This window comes from Schistocerca cancellata, chromosome 2, assembly GCF_023864275.1.
Source record: "Schistocerca cancellata isolate TAMUIC-IGC-003103 chromosome 2, iqSchCanc2.1, whole genome shotgun sequence".
Classification (NCBI taxonomy): domain Eukaryota; kingdom Metazoa; phylum Arthropoda; class Insecta; order Orthoptera; family Acrididae; genus Schistocerca; species Schistocerca cancellata.
The window spans coordinates 41,016,786-41,035,096 of record NC_064627.1 but is presented as its reverse complement, the minus strand read 5'-3'; the positions used below and the strand labels follow the sequence as shown (position 1 = coordinate 41,035,096).

The following is an 18,311-nucleotide window of genomic DNA, read 5'->3' as shown; positions in this document are numbered from 1 at the left end:
TCTGGACATGTTGTTTCGAGCCACTTACTGATTTAACGTAAGACCAGAACTTCCTAGGATTTTCTGTCAAGTCGGTACCTAGTATTTTACTTTCGAATTCACTAAACGCTTCACGCATAGCCCTCCTTACGCTAACTTTGACATTGTTTAGCTTCTGTTTGTCTGAGAGGTTTTGGCTGCGTTTAAATTTGGAGTGAAGCTCTCTTTGCTTTCGCAGTAATTTCCTAACTTTGTTGTTGTACCACGGTGGGTTTTTCCCGTCCCTCACAGTTTTACTCGGCACGTATCTGTCTAAAACGCATTTTACGATTGCCTTGAACTTTTTCCATAAACACTCAACATGGTCAGTTTCGGAACAGAAATTTTCGTTTTGATCTGTTAGGTAGCCTGAAATCTGCCTTCTATTACTCTTGCTAAACAGATAAACCTTCCTCCCTTTTTTATATTCCTATTAACTTCCATATTCAGGGATGCTGCAACGGCCTTATGATCACTGATTCCCTGTTCTGCACTTACAGAGTCGAAAAGTTCGGGTCTGTTTGTTATCAGTAGGTCCAAGATGTTATCTCCACGAGTCGGTTCTCTGTTTAATTGCTCGAGGTAATTTTCGGATAGTGCACTCAGTATAATGTCACTCGATGCTCTGTCCCTACCACCCGTCCTAAACATCTGTGTGTCCCATCCTATATCTGGTAAATTGAAATCTCCACCTAAGACTATAACATGCTGAGAAAATTTATGTGAAATGTATTCCAAATTTTCTCTCAGCTGTTCTGCCACTAATGCTGCTGAGTCGGGGGGTCGGTAAAAGGAGCCAATTATTAACCTAGCTCGGGTGTTGAGTGTAACCTCCACCCATAATAATTCACAGGAACTATCCACTTCTACTTCACTACAGGATAAACTACTACTAACAGCAACGAACACTCCACCACCGGTTGCATGCAATCTATCCTTTCTAAACACCGTCTGTACGTTTGTAAAAATTTCGGCAGAATTTATCTCTGGCTTCAGCCAGCTTTCTGTACCTATAACGATTTCAGCTTCGGTGCTTTCTATCAGCGCTTGAAGTTCCGGTACTTTACCAACGCAGCTTCGACAGTTTAGAATTACAATACCGATTGCTGCTTGGTCCCCGCATGTCCTGACTTTGCCCCGCACCCGTTGAGGCTGTTGCCCTTTCTGTACTTGCCCGAGGCCATCTAACCTAAAAAACCGCCCAGCCCACGCCACACAACCCCTGCTATCCGTGTAGCCGCTTGTTGCGTGTAGTGGACTCCTGACCTATCCAGCGGAACCCGAAACCCCACCACCCTATGGCGCAAGTCGAGGAATCTGCAGCCCACATGGTAGCAGAACCGTCTCAGCCTCTGATTCAGACCCTCCACTCGGCTCTGTACCAAAGGTCCGCAGTCAGTCCTGTCGACGATGCTGCAGATGGTGAGCTCTGCTTTCATCCCGCTAGCGAGACTGGCAGTCTTCACCAAATCAGATAGCCGCTGGAAGCCAGAGAGGATTTCCTCCGATCCATAGCGACACACATCATTGGTGCCGACATGAGCGACCACCTGCAGATGGGTGCACCCTGTACCCGTCATGGCATCCGGAAGGACCCTTTCCACATCTGGAATGACTCCCCCCGGTATGCACACGGAGTGCACTTTGGTTTTATTCCCCTCCCTTTCTGCCATATCCCTAAGGGGCCCCATTACGCGCCTGACGTTGGAGCTCCCAACTACCAGTAAGCCCACCCTCTGCGACCGCCCGGATCTTGCAGACTGAGGGGCAACCTCTGGAACAGGACAAGCAGCCATGTCAGGCCGAAGATCAGTATCAGCCTGAGACAGAGCCTGAAACCGGTTCGTCAGACAAACTGGAGAGGCCCTCCGCTCAGCCCTCCGGAATGTCTTTCGCCCCCTGCCACACCTTGAGACGACCTCCCACTCTACCACAGGTGAGGGATCAGCCTCAATGCGGGCAGTATCCCGGCAACCACAGTCGTAGTCCGATCGGGGGATGCATGGGACGAGCTGGCTGTCCCCGACAAACCCCCATCCGGACCCCCACAGTGATGACCATTGGCAACAGCCTCAAGCTGTGTGACCGAAGCCAACACTGCCTGAAGCTGGGAGTGAAGGGATGCCAACTCAGCCTGCATCCGAACACAGCAGTTGCAGTCCCTATCCATGCTAAAAACTGTTGTGCAAAGAACGTCTGAACTAATCTACAGAGAGCGCAAACAAATCGACACAAAATTGCAATTATTGCAATTATTGCAAGAGGTGAAAGCTCGTGCTACCAGTATGACCCTCACACGAAACGTCAAAGTGCTGAACGGCGGAGTCTGGATCTCCAGCCTCAAAAAAGATCAAACGACAATCTTGATCGCATTCTTTGATAGTAAAGCATCAGTTCACCAAGACTGTGTTTCTCCAGGCAAAACAGTGAACTAAACTCTGTACACCGAAGGCTTAAAACGTTTGCGAAGTCGCCGCCCTGATTTGGCATTCTCAGGACTAGTTCTTACTGTATGACAATACAACCCCCATACTGCTTTATCTGTTACCGAGTATCTAGCCAGACTTTTTGTTGTTGCCGTCCCACAGCCTCCATATTGGCCCGACCCTTCACCTTGCGATTTTTTTCTTGTTTCCGTGAGTGAGAAAGATACTGAAAGGAAAGCTTCATCAAGATTTAGCAAACATCAACGGGGTGTGACAAACGAGATTACAAGGATCGTAGCTGAAAATTTTCGTGCTTGCTTTCAAGATCTCTAGAAACATTGGCCACTGTTGTATAAATAGCCAAGGAGACTACTTCGATAGGAGCTAGGATCATTACTTGGTAAGTGCAATGTTCTATTTTTTTAAACCTGTCCTGGAACTTTTCTGAGAAAGGGAGTATGTAAATGTTTGCGTCACACCCTTCACTTCGTGATGGTATACCAGTGTGTCGTGTCACACCAGCTGGAAAACACTGTTGTGAATCATTTACATGGGTTAAGAGGAGCAGATCGCCGATAACGCTTCGTTGGGGAACTCTTAGTTATAACCTCCGCTTCAGTAGATCATTTCACATCAATTGTTACGGTCTATGACCTTTATTATAGGAACTCACTCAGTCGCAAAGCAGAGATGATACTCAGTGGGCAAGCAGTTTGATTAAAAGCCGCTCGAGAAGATTAATGTCAAATGCTTTCTGGAAATCCACTGCAGAATGATGTCAGAAGCCTTCTGGAAATCTAAAAACATTAAATGAGCTTGAGACTTCCTTCCTCCCAGAGATAAATATTTCGAATTCTTCAGATATTGCATGACTACGTCATTCTCTAGCTTACTTAACATGCAAATCTTTATGCTTATTTTACTTCCACTTTGTAGATTGGTGTGCATTGTTGCCCTGCCACATGGTCTTTGATGCCAATGTGGACATAATGAGAGAGTTTTGATATCTTTGTTTCCATTAAAAGTAATGCATTTACGTTATGTTCTTAATGGCCTTACGAAAACTCGATCCGTAATATTTCGCAGGGTGTGTTACCAGGAGGACCAATTAGGAAACTGTAATTCCTTCATTGTCGTTTGTGGCATACACTCTTTTAAAAACAACGAGATTTCATTTACTGCTCCCTCACGGTGTGACAGTTTTTGCTTCTTACGTAAAAAAGGAATTGAAGAATGAAGATAAAGGCTTAACGACGAATTATTAGAGACAGAAGAGAAGTTTGCACGTACGGATGGTGCGAAAGGAATTCAGCGGTGGAGTACCATATAGATATTCGCAGTAAATCATTTAATGAATTCTCAGAAAGCCCTGCGAAGATTTGAACCTCTGTCCTCCGGAATGAAAATTCAGTACCGTTCAGTTAAAGCACACACCTGGACTATGACTCACTTCCCGTGTTCTTTCTTTGCTTCCCACGAAATCTTTCCTGGGAATTAGATTAGGAAATGAGACACTAAAAGTAGTAGACGTGTTTTGCTACTTTTGGAGCAACGTAGCTGATAATGGTCGAATTTGGATATAAAAAGGAGACTGGCTATGGCAAGGAAAGCATTTGTGAAGAAGAGAAATTTGCTAACACTGATTATAGATTTAAGAGTTTCGAAGTCTTTCTGAAAGTATTTGTATGGCGTGTAGCCATGTATGGATGTGAAACATGGACGATAAATAGTTCAGACGAGAAGAGAATAGAAGCTTTCGAAATGTGGTACTGCAGAAGAATGCTGAAAATTGGATGGGTAGACCACGTAACTAATGAGGAGGCACTGAATAGAATCGGGGAGAATAGGAAATTGTGCCACAACCTGACTAAAAGAAGGGACTGGTTGGTAGGACACGTTCTGAGGCATCAAGGGATCACAAATTTAGTATTGGAGGGAATCATGGACGGTAAAAATCGTAGAAGTAGATCAAGAGATGAATACACTAAATAGATTCAGAAGGATGTAGGTTGCAGTACTTACTCGGAGATGAAGAAGCTTGCACAGGATAGAGTAGCATAGAGAGTTCCATCACATCAGTCTCTGGACTGAAGACCACAACAACAACAACCGTGAGTCTTGGACGAATCTAAGTGCAGGTGATACACGGGCATATGCTGTCTCCCCCATACAGAAGGCTTCGGCTTCTGTCGGCAACATTTGCGTATCATCAGATTCACTTTAGGCAATGGATATAGTGTTCTTTCCGTTTTGTGTGTCATGCCGAAACAGGGTGGTGGTAGGAAGTTACTCAGTGTAGGTGGCGGTCTCCCATGATGCGTCAAAAGAAACTCTTAAACAGGTACTAAAACGTAAATAAGGTGTACAAAAGAACAGCACCGTGATTACGTGCGATGGATCTTATCTGGCCGAACGGAGTGGAGATGGCGACGAGCAGTGTGGCAGTGCTTTCCAGCTCACCTGTCTGGAATGCTTTGACACGGTGCCAGCGAAGCTAAACCAGTTACCATGGCCACTAAACTGTACTTTTTCCAGGAAGCAACGGCAGATACCTAGCTACATTCATGCTGACTCCAAGGAAGTCGCATTTGCGCCGTGCAAAAGCAGCCGATTAGCGTCAGACAAGGGGAGATGCTGAGTGTAGTAGTCTATTACGTTGCTTAAAATCCGTCTTGATTGCAAAAATTTTTTTTTATTATTCATATGACCGGTTTCGGTTCATTCAGAACCATCTTCAGATCTGATATTTCAGTTACAGGAGTAACCCGTCCAAATCCAGCAACTTTCACATGCTACGTCACATGACACAGGTCACACGTCACATGACGTAGCATGTGAAAGTTGCTGGATTTGGACGGGTTACTCCTGTAACTGAAATATCAGATCTGAAGATGATTCTGAATGAACCGAAACCGGTCATATGAATAATAAAAAAAAAATTTTTTGCAACCAAGACGGATTTTAAGCAACATTATAAAATCACTGATTGCTGTTATCCCATAAGACATTATGTCTGTTTTTGCAAAAAATGCGTAGTCAATTACCTTTGAGTGCAATCACACATGAGCTAGTAACCTCTTTCCTCCCTCCCCCCCTGCCATCTGTCCCCCCTCCCTCCCACTCCTCCACATTATCACCAACTTTAGCACCTAGTGAAACTGTAGAATGGACGTTTTTTCTTGGAACACTCTTATTTTTAAGATGATGACAGATGAATGATATTTAATTTGTGTGTGCATATGTGGGTGTGCGTATGTGTGTGTGCGAGGGTGGGGGGAGGGGGCAGGAATGAATGAGAAGAAATTCGTGGTACATCGCCGGTGCTACCCACAACTCCTTCTCAGATAAGAAAGCTGACTATCCACGGTGAGGGCAGACACATGTTAAAAACACGCTTCCCCTGCATTACTCCTCTCCATTGCTACACTTGCTTGACCTGCGCACTGCAACCCCATTTAAAATCAAACAAGTTCAGACGTGTGCCTCGTTCTAAACTGTTTGTGAATCAGATGATTGCTAGACTCATTATTTCTGAACTGATGCAGATTGTACGACTTCAGGCTGTCAGTGCTTTACGTCTAACAAGTCTCGTAATAATAATACTGTGTACAGCTTTATGTAGTTACTGTTGTGCTGTCAATTGATTCATCTATCTGTTTCGAAGCGAGTAATGAAACAATTTCTGGAAGACTGCACAATCTGGAGAGACACTTTCTTCAGATATTTAGCATTTGTTACGTGTGAGTTTCACTTTTATCATCAACAATGGAGGGGACAAATCACAATAAATGTCAAATGTATGTAGCGGATGGACTATGTGAGGAAGTTGTAACCTCCACCAGATTAATGTTATTAACTGAGAAAAAGTAATTATTGATAACTTATATAATTAATATTAGAAACTTACAAAATTGTGGTAATAGTAACAATCTCTTGAAGATAACTTAATTTCGTGACTGAAACAGAATCGAATCGTTTAGTTTTTACACCTCAGAAAATTTCAGTTTACGCCTCAGGAGGTAATTACCCCCAGGTTGGGAACCACTGCATTAGCAGAAGGTGAACGACAGTGTCAAAGCGGTCGACTGTCTGTTGATTTAAAAAAAAAGTGAGATTTGTGGAAGTCATTGGGAAACATAATTAACTGTATACTCATGATATAGTAGCACAACTCTAGTGGAGAGATGTACAGAACGAGGACAGATAGAAGTGACATAGTTCAGTTTTGGGTTACGGAAGATCAAAATTTATAATAACGATTTAAGCAATAAAATACTACATGCGCAGCACGACACGTTTCATGCATGCATTTCAGTTTAGAAGTAATAACGAGTATTATTTCTTGAAACGCTTCTTGCTACATGTGAAAAAAAAGTAACTGATGCGGTGTTTTATTATACGTGTAAATCATTATTGATACAGCTGTAAGCTTTCGAAGGAATACGTTTTATGACATATGAAGTTACATCTTACACACTTTTTTAAATTTTCTACGTAATTTTACCCGCCGGAGAGTCGCGTGCGTTAGTACCGTGCTTCCGGGATACGGGGAGGCGCGCCGGCCGTGGCTCAGAACTGGCCAGCGGATTAGCGACGGGGCGTCGCGTCGGTGTGTCGGCTAGGTTGGATGTGGCTTTACGCGGTTCCTGTTGTCCTGTTGTCCTGTTGGAACAGCAAGTTCCCTTGCCGGTCTAGGAATGGTAGAACGATGGGTTCGATGACGGTTTGGATGTATCGTGCACTATTCAGTGTCCCCTCGACGATCACCAGTGGTGTACGGCCAGTGTAGGAGATCGCTCCCCACACCATGATGCCGGGTGTTGGCCCTGTGTGCCTCGGCCGTATGCAGTCCTGATTGTGGCGCTCACCTGCACGGCGCCAAACACGCATACGACCATCATTGGCACCAAGGCAGAAGCGACTCTCATCGCTGAAGACGACACGTCTCCATTCGTCCCTCCATTCACGCCTGTCGCGACACCACTGGAGGCGGGCTGCACGATGTTGGGGCGTGAGCGGAAGACGGCCTAACGGTGTGCGGGACCGTAGCCCAGCTTCATGGAGACGGTTGCGAATGGTCCTCGCCGATACCCCAGGAGCAACAGTGTCCCTAATTTGCTGGGAAGTGGCGGTGCGGTCCCCTACGGCACTGCGTAGGATCCTACGGTCTTGGCGTGCATCCGTGCGTCGCTGCGGTCCGGTCCCAGGTCGACGGGCACGTGCACCTTCCGCCGACCACTGGCGACAACATCGATGTACTGTGGAGACCTCACGCCCCACGTGTTGAGCAATTCGGCGGTACGTCCACCCGGCCTCCCGCATACCCACTATACGCCCTCGCTCAAAGTCCGTCAACTGCACATACGGTTCACGTCCACGCTGTCGCGGCATGCTACCAGTGTTAAAGACTGCGATGGAGCTCCTGATGATGATGATGAGCGTTTGGCGTCATTGGCCGGGAGGCCCCTCGCGGGGCAGGTCCGGCCGCCTTGGCGCAGGTCTTATTACATTCGGCGCCACATTGGGCGACCTGCACGCCGGATGGGGATGAAATGATGATGAACACAACACAACACCCAGTCCCTGAGCGGAGAAAATCTCCGACCCAGCCGGGAATCGAACCCGGGCCCGGAGGACGGCAATCCGTCACGCTGACCACTCAGCTACTGGGGCGGACGATGGAGCTCCTTATGCCACGGCAAACTGGCTGACACTGACGGCGGCGGTGCACAAATGCTGCGCAGCTAGCGCCATTCGACGGCCAATACCGCGGTTCCTGGTGTGTCCGCTGTGCCGTGCGTGTGATCATTGCTTGTACAGCCCTCTCGCAGGGTCCGGAGCAAGTATGGTGGGTCTGACACACCGGTGTCAATGTGTTCTTTTTTCCATTTCCAGGAGTGTATTATTAAAGTGCTGAACCACTCAACAACGACAGTTGGCTGGCACTTATGGAGTTACCAAACTGTTGCGGAGGGGAGGCAATTTCGTTGAGTGGTTTTAAACTGTCCCCAATGGTTCCACCCTGCACAAAAAACTGAGGTCACACTGCACTCCACACAGGCGCCAAAACGTTCAGTGGGACTGCGGGACAATCATGTCCTTAGATAAGGGTTGAATTTTACGTGGGATGTCAGCAGTATGGAAGATTCTCACGGACGTCGTCCAGTTACTCATCGTACTTCTAAATGTCGTTTTCGACCATGAAATGTCTGGAAATGAACGCTCAAGTTTCACTGACGCCCCTTATATTGTCAGGCGTTTTCGTGTTTCTTCTGGGTAGCGGTGTGTCTGATTTGTTTTTCTTACCCGCCCATAAGAAAACCGCATCGTTTCAACTCTGGGCATCGCCATTCTGATCTGCAGCGCAGACGCGTTAAAAGAAGGGGTGAAATGTGGGTAAGAGGAGGCGTGACGACCTTCCCATCATGCAACACGTCGTTCGACAGAATTGTGGTGCAATTTTGTGCCGATGTGGCGTCATTAATCCACCTTCCATCTCACATGAACTTCCGAGGTCCTGCCTTTCTTTCGCATGTGTTGACACCTTGCTGTCTGGAGCGTCACCTAACCCGATGGTGACGTTACACAGCATCGTGATTTTGCACCGTTATAGACGCAGGTTTTAGGAAACCTTGAATCAAAAGTTAAAGTCCTGCGTCACATTTGGAAACAATTACGACGTTTCGAAGAAGTGATTTTGTTAACTGTGTTGCGGGCGCAGTGTGGGTACAAGGCATTCACTGCTCATATGTTAGCCGAGGTATGATGATGACATACATATAAAATGTTCTTCAGACTGTTTTGTTGGGCATTGCTGCAGTAAAAGACAATTTTTTTTACTGTATCTCTATTACTCACTGTGGCAGTACAGAAGACATTGGCTCTGGTGATCTCTGAAGAGCTTCCATTAGCACTAATCTCAAACGCAGAGTCGAACATTGAGGACTGTCAGTGAGAGCAAGCATTACACCGTTTCCTACCAGTTCCTTCTCAATAAGTAACTTATATCCAGCATATCCTCTGCAAATGAATTGGTGGAGCGTTGGCGTAAAAGTGTGACATCTTTGCTAGGAAAGCTTTCTTTTTTATTTTTCCAAAATTTGCAACGATCGATGTGAGAGCTTAAGTGCTGAAATTACATACTCTCTAACGTTCAACAAACATATAATCAGAACAGTGTTCCTTTTTCGCATACATACATATACAAGAGCATCCAGATGATACGTTATGATTAACATATAATCAGAACATTTGATACACATATTGAACTGTGTGTGTGTGTGTGTGTGTGTGTTTGTGTGTGTGTGTGTGTGTGTGTGTGTGATAGAGAGAGAGAGAGAGAGAGAGAGAGAGAGAGAGAGAGAGCGGGTATGGTTAAAAAATCCAAGAACAAAAATGTTAAACAGCACATACCAAACCAAATCCGTCCAACGATTTAATGTAGACTTTGTACTTCGTAAGTATTCCATTGGGATAGTTTGGTGGTCTCCACGAAAGCAGAATTGTCTCTGAATCCATCACAAGTGCCTTGATGTCGGCTGGCTCATCTGGAACTGCAAAAGGGAATACATCTAGTTTTAATCATTAACTTTGTACACGAAGACGATAGCAGAAAACTTATTATTAAAGTGCTGCGCAGATGTTTGCCGGAAAGGTAAAACTCATCAAACTGTCACGTATTAAAATAGCTACATTTAGCGTCGGTATGTACCACTTCGTCCTGCTTGTGTGGTTATAGTGCAGTAAGTCTGTTTTGTTGGCCAATCTGGAATGAATGCAGTAATGTTTTGCAGGGGGCGTGCTCTTCATCAGGCCTCTAATGTTTTAATATTCGAGAAAGGAGACATTAGCTCTCACAAGGAAATCAATAGCCTCAGTACTGTACATTTTTTCTGTAGGATGTGATAATTATAACAACTCAGTTCTCTCTGTACTGTAAGCATAGTATGTTTATTCTTTGTTGATTTATTTGTATTGCCATTCTGGATTATCTCTGTGGCTCTTTCCAAGAATGCGTATTTGAGTGTATTTTAACTACTTACGAGGATGGATGGTTTGAAAATGGACATTACATCCACAACTAGTCACCACCAATAAATAAAGGATACTTCTTAAAGCGACTTTCAACGGAGTTCCAACAATTTACTTCAATAACGGGAAAGTCTCACCTATTTCACCTGTAGCACGCTGCAGGTCCATAAAAACAGTTGTAAAATTGAATAACATGAATCTGAATAACAAATAGTGAATTCGAGAAATGGTGATATCCATACTGATTTGTGCTACAATAGAATGTACAACCATTAGTTTGTCTGTTGCTGCGATGTGAGTTACAAGGGGCAGCCTAATGCAAAAGAGAAAGATGGAAAAAGAAAGTATTTATTATTTCGAAGGCAATCGTCATAAATGTTAACTCATTTTTCTCAGTAAGAAATTAGGCTGCCAACGCCTTCATGAGGATATGTTCGCGGTTGGCCACGGAACCACAACTGCACCCAGACTTCCCCTTCTACGACCGACGATAATCGACGGCTGCGAATGTCTTTCGTCAGGGCTCCAGAAATATTGAAATGTCATTGGGAAGGATCGGGACTGTATGGATGACGTGTGAGGGCTCTCCAGCCAAATTTCTGTACCGTAGCCGAAACAACATTGTCAAGTTTTTTCATGAAAGCACTGACCTTCTTGTCTCACTGTGTGATAAACGTGGTTAACAGTTATGTCTATTACTTCTGAAATAATACAGTTTACTTACTTTTATTCCATCTGTCTCATTTTTATTTCGCTGCCACTTTTACAATGATTTTACTGTGTACACTTGGTACTGAATATGCGGCATCAGATATAACATCAAGAAATGCATTCTGTGTAACGATTATATATAATAGACACCACATGACTGAGTGAAAATTTATAGAGAAACAACTTAAAGTCCAACTGGAAGGTCGATATCGTTTTATAAATTACCATCAGAATATTCAATTTTTGAAATATAATTTTTCTATACGTAATAGCCTGCTGACTGGATTATAAACACCGACTATTGCGATATGGACTGCACAAATATAGCATCTATTACGCATCTATGAAAAAATATTAGTGTTCGATATAGCGATTGTGTGTAAACAGATGTTCATAATCAGTTGGTGGAAATATGAATTTGGAAGGAATATGTTGTCCAAAGAGAAAGTGGGCATAGGTTGTACAAGAAATGATTTACTCAGTTTTCGGTGTTCTTGCACTTCATTTTAGATAAGGAGCATTATATTGGCTCGTCATGGCGAAATGGTTGGGAATCCGACATGGGAGATGTCGATTAAACACAACTCTTTGTGTGGTGTTTGTTGCAGTATAGTGCCGACAGCAATCAAGTGCAGTAGTTACCAGAGATGGGCAGCTGATTCACTGCTGTAGGGTGCTAAAAGCTTACTGATGAACACATGTACTATTCGCTATGGAATCGGAAGCTTTGCTTTATTTTTAAAGAGACTTATTTTTTGTTCTGTAATGAAGCGGCCACACTGTGTTTGAGACGCCACCTGCTGGGACGCTCACCGTCCTCCAGCGTCCTGCAGAAGACGGGGCGGCTGCCGGCTCCGTCGCCCTTGCTGGTGAACGCCCTCACCTCCACGCTGTAGTTGCAGAAACTCTGAAGGTCGGTCAGCTCCATGTTCTCCTCTCCTGTTACTCTTTCTGAGGGTGCCGGAGGCTCTGCAACCAGCATTAAAAGCTAACTATTACACAAAGCATTAACAGGCCACCGTCCTTATACACTCCTGGAAATTGAAATAAGAACACCGTGAATTCATTGTCCCAGGAAGGGGAAACTTTATTGACACATTCCTGGGGTCAGATACATCACATGATAACACTGACAGAACCACAGGCACATAGACACAGGCAACAGAGCATGCACAATGTCGGCACTAGTACAGTGTATATCCACCTTTCGCAGCAACACAGGCTGCTATTCTCCCATGGAGACGATCGTAGAGATGCTGGATGTAGTGCTGTGGAACGGCTTGCCATGCCATTTCCACCTGGCGCCTCAGTTGGACCAGCGTTCGTGCTGGACGTGCAGACCGCGTTAGACGACGCTTCATCCAGTCCCAAACATGCTCAATGGGGGACAGATCCGGAGATCTTGCTGGCCAGGGTAGTTGACTTACACCTTCTAGAGCACGTTGGGTGGCACGGGATACATGCGGACGTGCATTGTCCTGTTGGAACAGCAAGTTCCCTTGCCGGTCTAGGAATGGTAGAACGATGGGTTCGATGACGGTTTGGATGTACCGTGCACTATTCAGTGTCCCCTCGACGATCACCAATGGTGTACGGCCAGTGTAGGAGATCGCTCCCCACACCATGATGCTGGGTGTTGGCCCTGTGTGCCTCGGTCGTATGCAGTCCTGATTGTGGCGCTCACCTGCACGACGCCAAACACGCATACGACCATCATTGGCACCAAGGCAGAAGCGACTCTCATCGCTGAAGACGACACGTCTCCATTCGTCCCTCCATTCACGCCTGTCGCGACACCACTGGAGGCGGGCTGCACGATGTTGGGGCGTGAGCGGAAGACGGCCTAACGGTGTGCGGGACCATAGCCCAGCTTCATGGAGACGGTTGCGAATGGTCCTCGCCGATACCCCAGGGGCAACAGTGTCCCTAATTTGCTGGGAAGTGGCGCTGCGGTCCCCTACGGCACTGCGTAGGATCCGACGGTCTTGGCGTGCATCCGTGCGTCGCTGCGGTCCGGTCCCAGGTCGACGGGCACGAGCACCTTCCGCCGACCACTGGCGACAACATCGATGTACTGTGGAGACCTCACGCCCCACGTGTTGAGCAATTCGGCGGTACGTCCACCCGGCCTCCCGCGTGCCCACTATACGCCCTCGCTCAAAGTCTGTCAACTGCACATACGGTTCACGTCCACGCTGTCGCGGCATGCTACCAGCGTTAAAGACTGCGATGGAGCTCCGTATGCCACGGCAAACTGGCTGACACTGACGGCGGCGGTGCACAAATGCTGCGCAGCTAGCGCCATTCGACGGCCAACACCGCGGTTCCTGGTGTGTCCGCTGTGCCGTGCGTGTGATCATTGCTTGTACAGCCCTCTCGCAGTGTCCGGAGCAAGTATGGTGGGTCTGACACACCGGTGTCAATGTGTTCTTTTTTCCATTTCCAGGAGTGTATGTACTCGTGCATCACATTCAAAAGATGGAATCACCTTACGATCCAACCGAGGCATGCGTCGAGTAATCCATTAGGCTGCCACAACGAGAAGTAGTCACTCCTTCTGTATTAACGAAAAATTAAATAGCGGCGAATTTTCACTGCAAGGTTGTTAGTAAGTGTGTGCTATGTGCACAGCTGTAATATGATAGGCGTAATTCTACCATAATTTTTGACACTTGCAAGTACTTCCACGACATCATAATCAGTCTCCTGATATTTGGCTGAAGTATTACATTTAAGAAGAGGTGAGATGTGGAATTCTTCTGTTCGTAAGCTTGTTCTGACAAGGGAACCTCCCCATCACAGCCCCCTCAGATTTAGTGATAAGTTGGCACAGTGGATAGGCCTTGAAAAACTGAACACAGATCAATCGAGAAAACAGGAAGAAGTTGTGTGGAACTATGAAAAAAATAAGCAAAATATATAAACTGAGTAGTCCATGTGCAAGATAGGCAACATCAAGGATAATCTGACCTCAGGAGCGCCCTGGTCCCGTGGTTAGCGTGAGCAACTTTGGAACGAGAGGTCCTTGGTTCAAGTCTTCCCTTGAGTGAAACGCTTACTTTCTTTATTTTCGCAGAGTTATGATCTGTCCGTTCGTTCATTGACGTATCTGTTCACTGTAATAAGTTTAGTGTATGTGTTTTGCGACCGCACCGCAAAACCGTGCGATTAGTAGACGAAAGGCCGTGCCTCTCCAATGGGAACCGAAAACATTTGATCGCAAGGTCATAGGTCAACCGATTCCTCCACAGGAGAACACGTCTGATATGTTCTATACGACACTGGTGACAGCATGTGCGTCACATGACAGGAAAATGTTGTGGACCCACCTAACTTGTACACTTGGCGAATGGGTAAAAAGATTCTTCTACCTAGCCCGATTTAAGTTTTTTTGTGCATGTGATAATCACTCCCAAAAAAGTGATGAAAACATAAGAGTTTGTCAAATAAGCTGCAACAAATGAATGCAACAGTTTCACAGTCGCACAGTTTTCCCCGTACTCTGTCAAAACATATGTTTTTAACGCTTTCAAATTTTTCCGTGTGTAGACCGTCAAATCCTGCATATGTCCAAGAAAATCTGAACATGTCCTGGAATTTTGGAGAGCGAAGTTGATTATGTGTGAGTGCCTGAACTTTGATAATTGTCGGAAAATAAGAAGATAAACTTCTCACTCGAGGGAAGACTTGAACCAAGGGCTTCTCATTCCCCAGCTGCTCACGCTAACCACGGGACCACGGCGCTCCTGAGCTCAAAAATGGTTCAAATGGCTCTGAGCACTATGCGACTTAACTTCTGAGGTCATCAGTCGCCTAGAACCTAGAACTAATTAAACCTAACTAACGTAAGGACATCACACACATCCATGCCCGAGGCAGGATTCGAACCTGCGACCGTAGCGGTCACGCGGTTCCAGACTGAAGCGCCTTTAACCGCACGGTCACACCGGCCGTCACCTGAGCTCACACTCATCTTGATGTTGCCTATCCAGCGCATGGACTACTCAGTTTGTAAAATTTGTTTTTTTTTTTTTCATAGTTCCACACAACGTCTTCCTGTTTTCTCGATTGATCTGTGTTCAGTTTTTCAAGGCCTATCCACTGTGCCAACTTATAACTAAATCTGACGGGGGTGCGATGGGGGGGTGCCCTTGTGAGTAGCTGTTTCGATACCAAATTCTGCCAAGTTCGGAGTTCGTGGTACACAGGTAAAATTGCTCTTGAAATTCGTCCCCAACTCTTTTCTATAAGTGAAAAATTTTTAAGTTAACGGGATTTGAAGAGGGAAGAAGACACATTGGTTGTTAATCAAAACGTGCAAATGGTGATCCGTAAGTCAACAGGGAAATCTCACAAAAAGTTGCCTCCAGTAACGAACCAACAGGTATTTAATCAACAAGCAACTTCAAGAACAATACTAATTCCACTCATTAATTATTATATTTACTGTCGTTATTTAATGGCCTTTATACTTTACAATTTAACCATTACAAAGCAGTGCTTTTTGTACATGATTTGTATCTTTCTCACATAAACCTTCTTTCTGATTAGATACTCCCGTGCTGCGGAATACTTGGCAGTGTCATTCTGTAGTAAAATATTCATAAGATTGTTCGGTAACTGTACTGTCTGGTGTGCTAGTGCTGCATAGTTCTGAATATGTAGAGTCTCTATTCAAGCAATAACCCCGACGTTGTGGCGTCTGCTGTTATGGTTAAACGGATTCAGCACATTAATGTTTAAGGGGTGGCCGGATGCCGTTCCTGTCGCCACCTCGTACTACCCAGCATGGCATAAGTGTACCCCAGCTGTCTGCATCTAGTGTAAGCCATGGAATAGTGCGAACGTTTTCAAGTGTCTGCGAATTGTGTAGCTGAGGCGGAACGTGGGGACCAGCCCAGTATTCACCTAGCAGGATGTGAAAAACCGCCTAAAAACCAGATCCAGGCTGGCTGGCATACCCGCACTCGTCGTTAGTCCACCGGGCGGATTCCATCTGGGGCCGGGCGCCTACCCGAGTCCAGGAAGCAGCGCGTTAGCGCTCTCGGCTACCCTGCTCGATGATTATGTATATGTAGAGTACATCTGAAATAATGAACCAGAAACATGAGTTCATGCTCGTATGCTTTATAGTAACGAGGAATTGTGACTCTGACTGTTAAAGTGTGGTGCACATCATCCATAGTCCAATCATATTCCAATTAAGGTGCTGATATTTCTGTTCGACGTGATAAACTGGGTAGTACGTTAAATGTAGGTACGGACAGTTATATAACGTCTTCCCATGTAGTACGTGTTGAAAGACGGCAAGTCATGAGAGTATGTCATCTTCCATTATTAATTGATTCAGTCGTGAGTATATATGCATTTAACGCACATTTATGTAAACAGGAAATTCGATAGGACGTTATGACATTTAATAAAGGGGGTCGACAGTGATTGCGTGTCGATTCCCTCAGCATCTACACTGAAGCGCGAAAGAAACTGGTATAGGCATGCGTATTCAAACACAGAGATATTGTAAACAGGCAGAATACGGCGCTGCGGTCGGCAACACCTATATAAGACAACAAGTGTCTGGCGCAGTTGTTCGATCGGTTACTGCTGCTACAATCGCAGGTTATCAAGATTTAAGTATGCTTGAACGTGATGTTACAGTCGGCGCACGAGCGATTGGCCACAGCATCTCCGAGGTAGCGATGAAGTGTCATTCGGGATTTTCCCGTACGACCACATGCGGAATTCGTTAAAATATCAAATCTCCGACATCGGTGCAGCCGCAAAAAAATCCTGCAACAACGGGGCAAAGGACGACTGAAGAGAATCGTTCACCGTGACAGAAGTTCTAGTATGATAAAAAAAAATATTATTAGATTAAATATATTTCAGTTCTATCAATTTAAATCGGTATTTCATACTAGAATGTCGTTTTTCCAGTCTGGCACAGCTTTGCCACAGGAGACACGAAAGCGGTCGAAGACGTCCGTCTTCTGGTCGGCTCCTGCTCGTTGTCAGAAGGAGGCTAGGTTTTGATTACGCAAAGACTTCTATTATTTGGAAAAGAACAACCCGGATTTCTTTACGTAATTAGTACGAATTTTATAATTACCTAAGGGACCTTTAATAGTGAACAATAAAATTGCTTTTGCAGATGAAATCATTAATAAATGGGTCAGCTATGAGTTGTATAGAAGACAAGGAGCGGCCTTCTGTCTACGACCAGGATGCCGCAGTATTCTCTGCTGTAGTAAAGGCTGTTCGACATTTATAAAAATAATATGGCATGGAGGATAAAAAAGTATAAAGGAAAAGAACAGAATAAGAAGTCTGGTAAACACTAAATATATTCAAACAATTATCACTAGCAAATTAGGGCTTATTTATAAACAATATAACTTACATAAGTACTTTTCTAACAGTATGGTGCGATCAGATTTCAGCCTGTCCTGTGCTGTCTCCTTGGTTCACGTTTTTTTTGTCACAAATTATAGTCACTACTTTTCTCCTTTCGTTGAAGACAATTCTTGCACTGTTCAACACCTCCGATAACAATAACTTGCTGATTTACAGTTTCGAACATGAATTACCTTAATTTTATTAATTAATAATGTTGTCTGCACGCTAGCAAGACCGCTCACTTTTTTTAAAGTCGACCTCCTTTACGTTTTCACATAACAAGCAGAAGCACATTAAAATCTGAAGATCTACAAAAGTTTTCTACCGTCATCTTTTATTTAGATCGAAGCGGAACGACAGTTCAGCTTCTTTTAAAATGTTTCTTTGACTGCGCAATCGATGTATTAGCGTCCGCGCTAGATGCGCATCTTTACAGTTATGTAAATTATACAAAACAAATGTCTTTCAAAGGGTACTCAAAGCTTTCGTAGGACGGAAATACCAATAATATTACAAAGTGCAACCCTTTCGCAAACTGCTGCAGATTTCAGTGCTGGGCCTTCAGCAAGTGTCAGTGTGCGAGCCATTGAATGAAACATCACTGGTATGGCCTTTTGGAGCCGAAGGCCTACTCGTGTAACCTTGATGACTGCACGGCACAAAGCCTTACGCCTCGCCAGGGCCCGTCAACACCGACATTGGACTGTTAATGATTGGACTGGTCGTACG

General features: G+C 45.1%; 1 protein-coding gene across 1 annotated transcript in view; it reads right to left on the bottom strand.

Moving 5' to 3' along the window:
• The window catches only part of LOC126150481 (Down syndrome cell adhesion molecule-like protein Dscam2), a 171,791-nt gene that overhangs the window by 120,396 nt on the left and 33,084 nt on the right, over positions 1–18,311 (bottom strand). The window contains exons 5-6 of the mRNA XM_049915879.1: positions 12,000–12,155; positions 9,858–9,997 (exon numbers count right to left, since the gene is read on the bottom strand). Of these exons, the coding sequence (XP_049771836.1) occupies positions 9,858–9,997; positions 12,000–12,155 (296 nt within the window). The remainder of the gene's footprint in view (positions 1–9,857; positions 9,998–11,999; positions 12,156–18,311) is intronic.